At 28.2% G+C, this 13432-nt stretch overlaps 1 protein-coding gene across 1 annotated transcript; it reads left to right on the plus strand.

Annotated features, from left to right (window-relative positions):
* The first annotated feature begins 8444 nt into the window (after nucleotides 1–8444).
* On the plus strand, nucleotides 8445–10088 carry LOC114189834 (uncharacterized). The gene is made up of 3 exons (XM_028078544.2): nucleotides 8445–9459; nucleotides 9563–9640; nucleotides 9754–10088. The coding sequence occupies exons 1-3, from the start codon at nucleotides 8755–8757 to the stop codon at nucleotides 9757–9759; spliced, it is 789 nt and encodes a 262-aa protein (XP_027934345.1). The 5' UTR covers nucleotides 8445–8754; the 3' UTR covers nucleotides 9760–10088.
* Nucleotides 10089–13432: the final 3344 nt, after the last annotated feature.

Genomic DNA, 13432 nt, shown 5'->3' on the forward strand with positions numbered 1-13432 from the left:
TTGACGGAAGATCAAAACCATCCATACAATACAAGTTCGTGCACATACGAGGAAGGATCCAATTATTTATGATAAAAAATTATTTATTAATAACTATCAAGTCTTGAAATTGATGAGAACATTAAAGTCCAATTCTCCCAGATGGACCAATACTCCGATTTCACAACCCTCAACTAATTACTTAGGACCATCATATTCCAAGTTCAAAAATATGCATCATATTTACAAGTGTTTTTCCATAACATTCTCTTTTCAAGTCTATTCACATAACAATGAGTTTTCATTTACTTGGTAATAGAAAGGCAACATTCGCAGGAAGCTAAGTATCTTCAAAATTTGTGAACACTCTGAAGGGCTACGTAACCGTTTATGCCGAAGAGAAAATTAAGAGGTTTGTGATCCTCACATCATACTTGAAGCAAACGTCATTTCAAGAATTGTTGATTCTTGCCGAGGAAGAATTTGGATATAAACATCTAACAGGTGGTCTTACAATTCATTTGCAGAGAAGAAGAGATTTTAGATATCACTTCTCGTTTGAACTAATAGCTTATAATATTGTGAAAACTGTCCCTAACATCAATTGACAAAATTTATGTGATTCAAGTTTTGATCTTGAAAATATTATGATTTTTTATCAATCCAATTTCCTCAAATTTCTAAACCTAACTCACTTTCAATTAAACATCATGTTATTATGTCACAATAATTAGGCGGTCACGCCATTGTATAGTGCATCGTGTACCACGTTAACTGTGACACGTATATATTGTTCTGTTAACTATTTTAACCGTATTAAATAAAAGTACTTCATTGAATGATATTTTTGAAATTTATGACCAAATTGAACAAAAATCATAAAATATGACCAAATTGAGAAAAAATTAATCAAAAGTAGGACTAAATAACTATTTAAGTCTTAAAATTATCTTTAAATTATATATTAATTGTAATTATTTATTTATATATTACAATATATAAACATGATTATTTATTTTGTGTCCACATTTCAAAATATTAATTTTATCTTTTAAAATATAATTATTTATTAAATTTTTGAAAATTGATCGTTATTTTTACAATTTTTTTTATAAAATCGTCTATCTGTATTTTTTCTTTTTCTTTATTTATCAACAATTATTCTCTTATTTTTTCTATTGTATTTTACTTTATTTTTAATAAATATAATTTTATTTTATATATTAATTTAATAACATTATATTATCTTTATTTACTAATATAATATTATATATATTTAAAAAATATATATACATATAGATCGTGACAAGTGTATGTAATATAAATTTATTCTGTATACCGGTATGATGAGTTGGTTTTAGTATGGTGTAAAATTCTATATAAATGTATATTTTGTAGTTGGGGTAATAAATGAGCATTGAACTTTTATTTATTTATATATATATATATAATAATGAAAGAAAGAGAATTGAATGCATCATTCATTGTAAAGACGTTAAAAAGCTGTAATTATTTATCACAGTCTACAAGTGTTGTTTTTTGATAGTTATAAAATGTGGTGGAGTGAGCGATTGTGACGTGGTTGGTTACTTGTGGGAGACACAATCGGTGAGTCTGAAGTATGAATCCATTGGAGGGTTGGTCTGTGTGGTGTGTGAAAATGACATGTGTGACGTGGTATCATGAATCGTAATGCACGTGTTTTTCATCGCTTATTTCAATGGGGCAATGGTTAAATGCTTGAGGAGAGAAATCGAAAATTGTTTATATTAATTTAGAAAGAATTAGAATGTAACAAAGGAAGAAGAGGTAGTATCGTAGCACATGGGATTGGGATTTGGCAAACGGTTGTTTTCTTTCCTTTCCCTTCACACAATCCCTTTCTTATTCACTCCATCGGTTTACTTTTTTTTATTTTTTTATTATAACATAATTCACACCTTTTTCAAAGAATCCCTCTCCCAACCTCATCAAACTTTATTAGTTCATTCAATTTTTTTTTCAAGTATATTATATAAATTATATAATACTTTATTTAACTTTTTTTTTATGTAATTGTTATTATCATCTTTTATTAAAGTTATATGTATTTTTGTTCTTTCTTATTTTACTGGTTTTAAATGTAGTTTTAATGAAAGTTTCTTTGGATGATAGTATTGTAATGATTTTGAAATGGTTTAAAAAGAAGTGTAAAACCATACTTATGACTCTTTTAGTGAGAAAATGTCAAATTATTAATTTTAGTAAACATGTTCTTAATTTTTTGACTTTTAATCTAAGTATATGTTTTTTTAACCAATATCTTTATACATATCATAATTTATTCTTAAAAGTTTGTTATGAATTATATTTAAATACGATTGATGAGTAGAACTTTGATATAAATAGTTATCTTTATGTTTTGTTGCAAAATAATTTATATTTATGAATTGTTTTTTTAATTTTGTTGTGATATAATAAATAATGAACACATATTATATATCATGTAAACATTGTGTTGAATATTAATGATTTATTTTATTTAGATCATTACGATATTAATACATTTAATTTATTGTAAGTGAAATTATGAGTATATATATTTGTATATTTCACTTTGATACTTGATTGAAACTAGATTATTTCTGAAAATTAATTAATGTTATGAATAATTATAATAATGATTTAAACTATAAGCATGTATGAAGCCTATAAATTTTGGGGTCATTAAGTTTGAAATGATTTATGAATAATGGTGGAATGTATATACTAATGAAAAAACTATGCTGTAATCAAAATTTCTAATGCTACTAATAATTTAAGTTATGATATTAGATATTATTCGGTTGAGAAATTTATCTTATCATCATGCACATCTAAAACAAGTTAATAAAAATACAAGAATATGAAGATACTTTAAACTTGTCTTGTCATTTAGATCAAAATGTTAAAGTTATTAATGAATATAAATAAATATATATATATATATATATATATATATATATATATAATATGTAAACAAATTTTTTCTTATATAAAATATTAGTGAAATAGAATGGTTATGAATTTATTAATGTGGTTATTAATTATATTAGGTGTGTATGTGTGCATGTATGTATTGTGTGCTAAAAAGTTGTAGCAAGTTTTCTTTATTTTTTTTTTCTGAACTCTTTTTTATTGTTATACTTAATATTAAACAATATATTTTTTATAATGTTATTGTAAAATAACTCAATATAATCTTATAGTATTTTAGAGATATGCAAAACTATTTTTTGTTTGTACCTCCCTTATATCTAACCATGAAAAATAAGACATCAACAAATCTATGATTTCAATCTATTTATAAAAATAATATAACCCTTTTAAAAAAAGAAAAAAATTTAAAGCTCAACTGAGCATCTGTATGAACTTCTTTAATCTTCACGGTGCTTACCTTCTTCTAACCTTATCACTGTTCTTCCAAATCAAATTCTTTATGACCCAATCTGACAAACAAATAGCTAATTATAGTAGTTTAACAATTATAATAAAAAATAAATCAATTATTTATTAACTCATAAAATTACGAGTTTGATAAATTGCGAATAGAAATAATCTGAAAAATATTTTATTTTATATACATTTTCTTCATTTATTTTGAAATAATAATTATTTTAATTTACTTGTTTTTTCATACCAAATATAAAATATATTTTTTATTTAAGTTTTTATGTTCAATTTTTTATTAAATAAGATTAAAGGTTATGTTTTTTTTTTAAAATCATGATATACTACATGTATATAAAATAAACACAATAAAATATTAAGTATTTTGTATTTTATGTTTTATGTTTTATTTGTGAGATAAGAAAATATTATATATTTAGTATTTTATGTTTTATCTGTGAGATAATAAAATAAATGAAGAAATAATGAAATGTAAATAATTATACATTAGTTGTTGTCGTAATTAATATATATATATATATATATATATATATATATATATATATATATATATATATATATATATATATATATATATATATATATTTGAATATAAGTTAAAAACTGATTATTTGAAGAGTACATGAGTTTGATCTTCGAATATAAATAATTAATTATTCAAGGGTTAATATTCTTAAAATATATGATATTAACGGTATTTTAATAAAATCAATGAATTAGTTATGATATTAACTGTATTCAAGCATCAATATTCTTAATAAATCAACATTGAATTTTACTACTACAACTTTTAAAAATTATATTATATTTTTATTTATCTGGTACCAATGTAAAGATTTTAGCATTGGCAGTATACAAAATAAAGTCTTTTTTTTTTCAAAAAATGTAATATTATTGAAAAAGAAAATTCAATTATGTTTTTAATTATAAGAATTTGAAATAATTTAGTCAAATATATTTTAGTCCTTTGAATTGTGTGTTATATGAATCATATGCTGTATTTTATAAGAATGATATATCCATAAAGTTTTTATATTATTATTTTTTATGTTTTATAATGTATAGAAGTAACTATCCATACATAACTAACATGTGTTGGTTTATATTAATAGTGTGTATGATATGTTAAGTTTAGTATATCATGAAACATGCTTATTACAATTTTTTTTATCAGTAAAAGAGTAATACTAAAATATTTGAGATATTTTAATATTTTTACAAGACTATTTAAAAGAAAAATGAAAGACAATAATATATTATATTAAAATATTTGAGTTATTCTAATATTTTTACAAAACAATTTAAGTTTATATATACCATATCAAATAATTTATTGTTTTCCTTACATTCCTTGGTGTTTTATTAGTGCAGTTTCATAGTGGTTGTCCCATTACAAAATGCAGATACCATATGATTTCTTTATTTCCTTACATCTTGTTGTGTTTTGTTGGTGCAATCATTCCTTTATTTCCTTACATCTTGTTGTATTTTGTTGGTGTAATTTCATATTGATTGTCTCATTGTAACATGATATCTTCATTCAAACCCTGATCAACATTAATTCACTTATCTATTGTGGTGTCCATGTTAAGAATAAAAGTTGAAGAATGTTGAATGTGTCAGAGACACTGGTATTGATATCTTCATTCAAACCCTGATCAGCATTAATTCACTTATCTATTGTGGTGTCCATATTAGGAATAAAAGTGAAAGAATGTTGAATGTGTCAGAGACACTATCCCATGTTATTGATATCTTTGTTCAAACCTTGATCAACATTAATTCACTTTTATGTATAATGGTATCCATCTTAAAAAGAAAAGTTGAGTAATGCTGAATTTGTCACAGACAATAGAATAACACTTATCTGCTATCTATATGATACATATATACTATGAACTAACTCCAAAAAAACATACTTATCACAGTGACTTTAAGCATTAAATTAGGTATTGATACCACTCACATCTTAATACAAATATTTAAAAAACCATATGATAAAATGTATTATATCATGTAGATAGCATAATATATGTATCATGCTATCTACATGATACATATATATACTATGAACTAACTCTAAAAAAAACAACGTACTTATCTCACAATGACTTTAAGCATTAAATTAGGTATTGATACCACTCACAACTTAATACAAATATTTCAAAAATCATTATGATAAATTATATTATTTCATAGGGATATAGTTGAAGATTTTCACATTTTACATGATAATTTATACTATAATTATATATATATATATATATATATATATATATATTATTCATCACACATACCAATTCAATTGTTCAAGGTTCTATCTATTTATCTTTTAGAGTTAATTTTACTTTTAATCCTTTTTTTATCTTTTACTATTTATTTTTATTTTATTTGTTTTATACATCTTTACTTTTTTAGTGTTTATTTTTATTATCTTCATATTTTATAATTTTTTTTTAATCACAACTAAACCATTTTTTTCCTAATCTTGCAAGAATAGTCAAAAGCCTTTTTTTTTTTTTTATAAAAGTATAGCTAACTTTTTCTTATTTGATATTTAGACTTAAAAATTTGTTGTTATTTAGTTGTAAACTAGCAAACACTCATTAACCAGTTAAGCTACCTTCTGTCTTTTCCACAAAAAGATTTTATCACAATAATCTATAAATATTTTGTAAGAAGTATCCTCAAGAAGCCGAAACCACTAATGAGTGAATATAAACTAAATAAAATTCGAGGAGAGAAAAAAAAATACTACATAGCGAATTTTTATATTGATTTAACCACACAAATCTATCAAATCCTTCAATTATATAAGTTAGTTATTCGATTGATTAACATTAAATTGAGATAAAAACCAATTTATTATTTAGTTTGATTTAGTTAAAATTTTACATATGGATATACAGCTAGCTTGAGTACACAATCTTAATATTTTATCTGTAATTAAAAATTCTCTCGCTGTAAACATTAACTGTTAAAATATTCCTCATAGTTTTATCTTATTCGTATTTTTATTCCTTTGTCATTTACTGTTTTTCATTTTCCTAATTTTATCTTTATTTCCTTATTTTTTACTATTTTATTTATTTATATTCCGGGTATCATTTATTTTATTTTATTTTTTCTCTTTTAATGTTTATTTTATTTGTTTATCTTTTTCTATTTATTTTATTTTAATCTCACTATATTTTCCGTATATTTTCTCAAGTCCCACGAGATTTCCAACAATGACACCTTAATTATGTTAAATTTGATGGATCATGGAATCACATGGAAATGTTTAAATTGGTCACTTTTGAATGCTTTGACCTAAATGCACAACTCTTTTTTTTTCCTGATTTCCTTTACTATCAGAAGAATGACAAAAGTGAGGAAACAACTTTCCCACAATTTTTCTTGAGAAGCTTAAACAAATATCAGTGTTTTTTAAATCTGGTTGTCAAAAAGATGGCTTTACAATTGATCAAATGTTACTAATCTAATATATTTTTTTTGTAAAGTTACTTCTGAAGAATAATTACTCCATTTTGCAATAGTAATTTTAAAATAATTTTCTTCAATGCTAAAATATTAATTTAGCCGAAAAAAAGATTGTGTTTTTATTTAGGACCAAATATAATCATTTAAGGAGAAAGGACACTGTGAAAATATTCTTGTGCATTCACAAATCAATATGGAATTACATTCGCCAAAGATAATTTTTTCACAATAATCTCAGCATATTACAAATGATATTTTTTCTAACAACCCATAGCCAAAATAAGCTCATAAATAAAACTAGTGAAATAATAACATAAATTAAAAAGGGAATGTGAGAAAGAATTATTGCACAAAAGGACTCCAAATTGATATTTAAAATTATACATAGATAAGAAAATCTTCTATCATATCACACATGTAAATTATATATTTAAAAATATTATTTGAGACTGAACTGCTGCTTTAATGCATAACTTCTTCACATATATTAAAAAAAAAAAAACCTTATATTTTAATTTTCTTGTAAATTTAGATTTTAAAGCATCACATGCTCATTTAGGTACCTTTTTAAAACAATTTATCTAATAAAATTCTAAAAGAACGCACCAATTTGATGATTAAACCATCGTATTGTCGTTTTCATCCTCTGAAGCTGTGTGTACAAAATTTTATTTTTTGAATACAAAAAATGAATTTTTGAATTATTAACCTATTTAAAGGTACGTTATAATTAGAAAGATTTGATTTTGAGAAACATGGAAATAATTATAATAATCATGATAAGATTTCCTTAAAAAAAATAGTCATGATAAGATGCTTACTATTTCAAATTCGTTTATTGAAAATTTGTGTCTAAAATAACAGGCTCTCTTCAACTTTATTAGAACATGTATAAAAAAAATAATTAAATTGAAAATTTAATCATTCTTAAATGCACGAAGACTTGCATAATCTTCATCGATGCTCCTTTACAAACACAAAAAAAAAAAAACACTATTTATTTACAATTTACTTTGATTTAAAATTGAATTCCAAACAATAAAATTAATGTTTAAATTTCAAGCTACGAATAATTGATATTTAAAATTCAATTAAAATACAGTAACAACCTATCAATCTATTGAAATCATATTATTGAAATAACATTTTATCTTTTACTAAAAGGAGCATTTTATCTTATTTGATTCAAATTATAAACAAAGTGGATCCATCTCACACGAACCAAATTGCATTCTATCTATTTCACTCAAAATGATTAAAATGTAAAATTGTTAACTAACAAAAAAAAAAAGATAATGTTCGTGATGGTATATTAATCCTCATCCTTTCAAATCCTTGACCACCAAGAACCCAAAATCAATGGTCCGGTTGACCTAGCACCACACGGAAATCAAATTTTAATCCAAAATACAGAAACAAAAATGAACGGCCTCGATCGAATCACCCCTTTTCGAAATCACGAAAATGAACGGCGCAGGGGCAGTTAAAATAAACGAGGTATTTAACCCGGGAAAAAAGGAAAAAAAAGAAAGAAAAAAAAGAGGAGGTAAGTATAAGCAGGCAACCCCTCGAGGCGCAGGTTAGCGTTGAGCCTAGAAGGCGAACCCGAACGTTAAAACCGCCTCGCTTCGTTCTTTCTTTCTTTCTGAGTTATAAATAAAGAGTTTGCGTTTCCCGGCGAGTATGCAACGAAGCGAAAGTCGCAAAAGTGCGAAACCCAAGCCAAAAGCTTGCGTCTTTCTCGTGGGTTAAATTTCTCAGCTTCAGAAGTTCTCGCTTGGGCTCTGCTGAAGAAGAAGAAGAAGAAAAGCAATACACTTGTCGCTGTTTTTTTCTTTTCTTTTGGGGCTGTGTTTGGATTAAATGGTGTTTACGTGTTCTGGGGAAGAAGAGAGCATGGCCATGGGACCCGAGAGATCGAAGCCTCTTCACAATTTCATGTTGCCCTGTTTGAAGTGGGGGAGTCAGCGCCACCTCCGCTGCACCAAACTCGCCTCCGACTCCTCCACTGACGCCGGAGATCGCCGATCTCCGGCGCCGCGGGAATTCGACCCCCCACCGCCGGTAAATGCCGACTCGCGACTGCGTCTCAAGCGGCCGCGATTCCTCGGCGACGAGGGGATCGACGCCGTCAGGGAGAAGCTCATGCTCGATCTCAAAACCGAGGCCGATAGGATGAAGGACGCGATTCTCGGCAAGGAGGTCGCCGAGGACAATGATGTTATCATCGAGGACGCGCCGCCCGTGACGGTGGCGGTTGAAGAGGAGGCACAGCCGTCGGCCACCGGAGTGAGGACGTGGAATCTGCGGACGCGGCGGGCCCCCGTGGCGGTCAGGATTGACGAGAGGAAGGCCGGGGTCGGGACGTCGTTTTCGCCGTTGAGGAGTCTCTCCGGCGCCGGAAAGTTGCCGAAATTAAGAGGGTCGCCGGAGAAAGAGGAGCGACCAGTGAAGTTTTCTCTGACGCTGACGAAGAAGGAGATTGAGGAGGATTTCATGAATTTGGTGGGCCACCGGCCTCCCCGCCGGCCCAAGAAGCGACCCAGAAACGCTCAGAAACAATTGGATGTAAGCTGATCAATTCGTTATGTGTTATTTCATATCATTCCTTATGTTTTGAGTGTCTTAAATAAAAGAAAAAACAGCTCTTGAGTTTGGTTTTCTTGTGCAGACCCTTTTCCCTGGTCAGTGGTTGTCGGAGGTTAGTGCTGATTGCTACAAGGTTCCTGATGAAGCTGAAACTGGCAAGGTATGCATAATTTCTTTACAAAGTTTTTCTATTTTCTGTTTGCTTTAAAAACTTGGCTCGTTCGATTGATTGGATTGTGATTTGTATTTTGTGTGTGGGGTTTGATTTGGCAGAGGTAGCATTGAGGTTGGCGAAAGGCATTTTGTTGCTGGCTGCGGAGGATGCATATGAGGCTGATGGGGGATTTCATGGAGGGATGGAGTTGGTGGTGTTTCCCAGGAGCAGTTGACGCTTGCCTTTGTTGATTTCAATGTTGCTTTTCTACTTCAGAAATATAGTTTCATTCTTTTGTTTATAGAATAAATACTCTGAACAGTGTTGATTGTTCCAAATCACGTATGGTTTACCACTTTACTTTTGAGGCTGTATGTAGCTTCAAGGATGAAGTTATATTGTTGGAACTTTAAACTTTAATTTGAAATTCTAGATTATGGAGCTTATTTTCTGAGATGGTAGTTTACTGAATCTCTTTCTGATTATTTATCTTCACACTGTTTGAATTTGGCCGTACTTGTGAGGTTGGGATGCTGTTTCTCCTTTCCGATGTGCATGTTTGGGACAAACCATGGAATGGAGTCATGGTTTATTTAGTAATGTATGCAGTTTCCTCTGTAACAAGAGCTATGCATAATACTGTAACTACGATTGCAGCTGTATCCGGTGCTATCCTAGCCAAAGATACCCAGGTGCTGCTACTGTTTATCCATTGCAGAGGCTAGAATCCAGGTCGACTCAACATCCAAATCGCGCGAAGAAAACCTCCCAACATATTTAACATTTGATGAGATGAATAACGGCTAATCATTCAACACCATGCAACAGATCTCTAATATATCTCTCTTCAAACCTTTCATAAATCGCCACTCACATTCATAATTGCATTCACTGCGAAATGATAAGTCAACTATAGCTATGCAGGCCTCGGATTCAACCTTGTAAAGCGCATATTTTGGCTAAAAGGCTTCACTTGTGCAGCTCAACCTCTCTGCTCTTCCAGTCTCACCATTAGAGCTTAAAACTGTAAAGCAGAGATAACTTTCCTAGGGTTCGAGAACAACATTTCCATTGCTATAGTTCTCCATTTTCTTTGGTAATTATAAAGATCCATTTGTTTAGAAGTAATGTAGAGTTAGTTCTGATTAACTGAATGTAATTTATAAATCAGATGGAAGTAGTTTATTTCAGTGATATACAGTGTTTTGCCTCACAGACAGTAAATGAGTTGGGTGAAGTTGTGATTTATTACTGTTGCATTAGTATATACCCTAATTTATTTATGAGTTGAAAATAAATTTGTAGTCAACCCCCAATGAGTCTTGCATGATCCTACATTGGTGTTGGGAATGGGAATCTTGTCCATAAAGGTGTTATTTCGAAAAAGACGCGTTATGAAGTACTGTTACTTATAGCGTACATGGCCATAAAGCTTACATGGTGGCCCGGTGATCATGGTTTTGTTCAACATCCCCAGAGTCGTAGTTTTTCATGTTTGCCCTCAACCTCAATCGTAGATTTTTCAAATACGCTGCACACGTCATATACTGTCACTTGTCTTTTTTTAAGTTCGATCAAAGAGGGTTAGGTGAAGAGTTAACACTCTTTATGTGTATGCATGTAAAAACCATAAGTGATCCTTAATATTGTAGGACAATTCATGGTTGCGTTAAGGTTGATTCCGTCCACTCAGTAGATGATTTTCATAATCAAAAAAATGTTTCTACATAGGGACAGAGAATTTGTGGTAGATTTATTGATGTCATAAAAAAATTAATATGAAAAAAAAAAATATATATATATATATATATATATATATTTTTTTTTTTTGTTGGAAACGAAAGTTTGATTTTTTTTTTTTCATTTTGATGCAGACAGTTGATAAACTTATTTTAGGAATTTTGAACTTATTTTTATCAATTAAAAGAATGTAGTCTATTAATAATGGATAAGTATAACAGTTGCCTAAACTCGTTTAAAATACACTTTTATATAATTCATAATGATTAATGATTGGTCTATTGTATATCAAACAATGATATCTTATACTGTTCCAGAAAGTTGAAAAGAGTAATGTGTGGATGGATCTTGACAACAATGTTTTGAATTTGATCTAATTTTTCATAAGCAAGCTTTGGCAAGTGTAAGGTGAATTTGTCTCTTTTCCAAGCCCGTTTGTTTTATACTCATGATTCTGGCTTCTTGGTCACAAATAAAATAATGATTGTTTTTTCAAATCATATCATTCTCTCTTCCAACTATTCTCATTCCACACTTTAAGGACTCGCTAACTATGGTGATTTTAAGGGTTAAATATATTTTTATCTTTAAAGTTTCAGTAAATTTTATAATAAGTTTATTTTCAAAATTTTATATTAATTTAGTCATTTATTTTTGTAAATGTGTAAATTTAGTCCTTCTTATCAAATTTTGTTAAGTTTATTTGACATTTTAAATACATTGAGTTAACATTGAAGCGAAAATGTGTCAAATGGGATAAACAATTCAAATACTATCATGAAATGAGCTTGAAACACGTCAGATAAACTTAATAAAATTTGGTTAAAATGACTAAATTCATGCATTTTTAAGGACGAATGACTAAATTGGTCAAAATTTTTGAATATATATTAATTCTAAATTTCACCACTGAAACTTGAAGAACCAAAAAGATATTTAACCCGTGATTTTAATGAGTTCAAGTAAAGTCTATCTTTCCCTACTCACTCTATCTCCATATTTTGTTTTCCGCACCTTACACTACAGTTGTTCTCTGTTATCATTTCTACCAAAAACATGTTTAACCTGTGATTTTAATGAGGTCAAGTAAAGTCTGTCTTTCCTTACTCACTCTGTCTTCATATTTTGTTTTCCGCACTTTAGACTACTTTCTCTATCATCATTTTTACTTTCTCTATTTTGTTTTCAATAATTCTTCCCTATTGCATATTCTCTCTCAATTTACCTAAACTAATTTCCTCCCTTTCCTTCCCTTTATCCACGAGAAATTATTTTTTAATACATTTAATCGTGTTTTCTATCGCTTGTGGTAGCTTACGAATAAAGATACACAGTATTAGGGAGATCTAACAACAACAATTTTAGGAAACATAATTTTCTTCCAATCCACAAATATTTATGTTCTGAAAGAGATAGTTTACTAATCAATCTTTTGCAACATATATGTCCATGTTTATCTCTCTTCTTAAATTTGTCCCAATCATTTAAATGAAATATTCATAACCCTATAATTGAATATAATTTCTACCTGTATTATTTTTGGATAGGTTGGCTTCAAACTCAAATCACTAGTTCAAAACATTTAAAACTATCACTTATTAGTTTATTTTCCAATTCAATGCTTAATTTTTCATGTATTTATTTATATATTTTTACACTTTTAGTAATTAAAGTTAAATACATATGTTAATTTTAATAATTTATCGAATCAAAATAATGTATATAAAACTTTAAATTATATTACAATTTTAAGTTTTTTAGAATAAAAGGAGAAAATGTTTTTATTTTAAATAGGAGAGAATTAAATTGAGTTGAGAAAAATAATGAATCTAAAATTGTATTTAAGTAAAATAGGAAATGTTCTGTAGACACTTTGTTACTGTTTGACACATAGAATGAGAAAGAGAGAATAAAGAAAAAAAAGTTGGGAATGATAGATAATATTAAATATACAAATGTCTTTGTATGTTACCAGTTGACTCTTTTAACAAATGCAAATCACAATGTGCAAAATGTCCACTTGCATTAAGAAAAATTGTGGCCAAAACGGTTTGCTAA

The sequence above is a fragment of the Vigna unguiculata genome, chromosome 7 (genome assembly GCF_037176805.1).
Source record: "Vigna unguiculata cultivar grain cowpea cultivar isolate G323 ecotype 2 chromosome 7, ASM3717680v1, whole genome shotgun sequence".
Classification (NCBI taxonomy): Eukaryota; Viridiplantae; Streptophyta; class Magnoliopsida; order Fabales; family Fabaceae; genus Vigna; species Vigna unguiculata.

Excerpts from the sequence above, each read along its gene's own strand:
- LOC114189834 (XM_028078544.2), top strand. The coding sequence starts at position 8,755 with ATGGTGTTTACGTGTTCTGGGGAAGAAGAGAGCATGGCCATGGGACCC. Across the intron at positions 9,460-9,562 it reads ACGCTCAGAAACAATTGGAT|ACCCTTTTCCCTGGTCAGTG; the intron begins GTAAGCTGATCA and ends TTTCTTGTGCAG.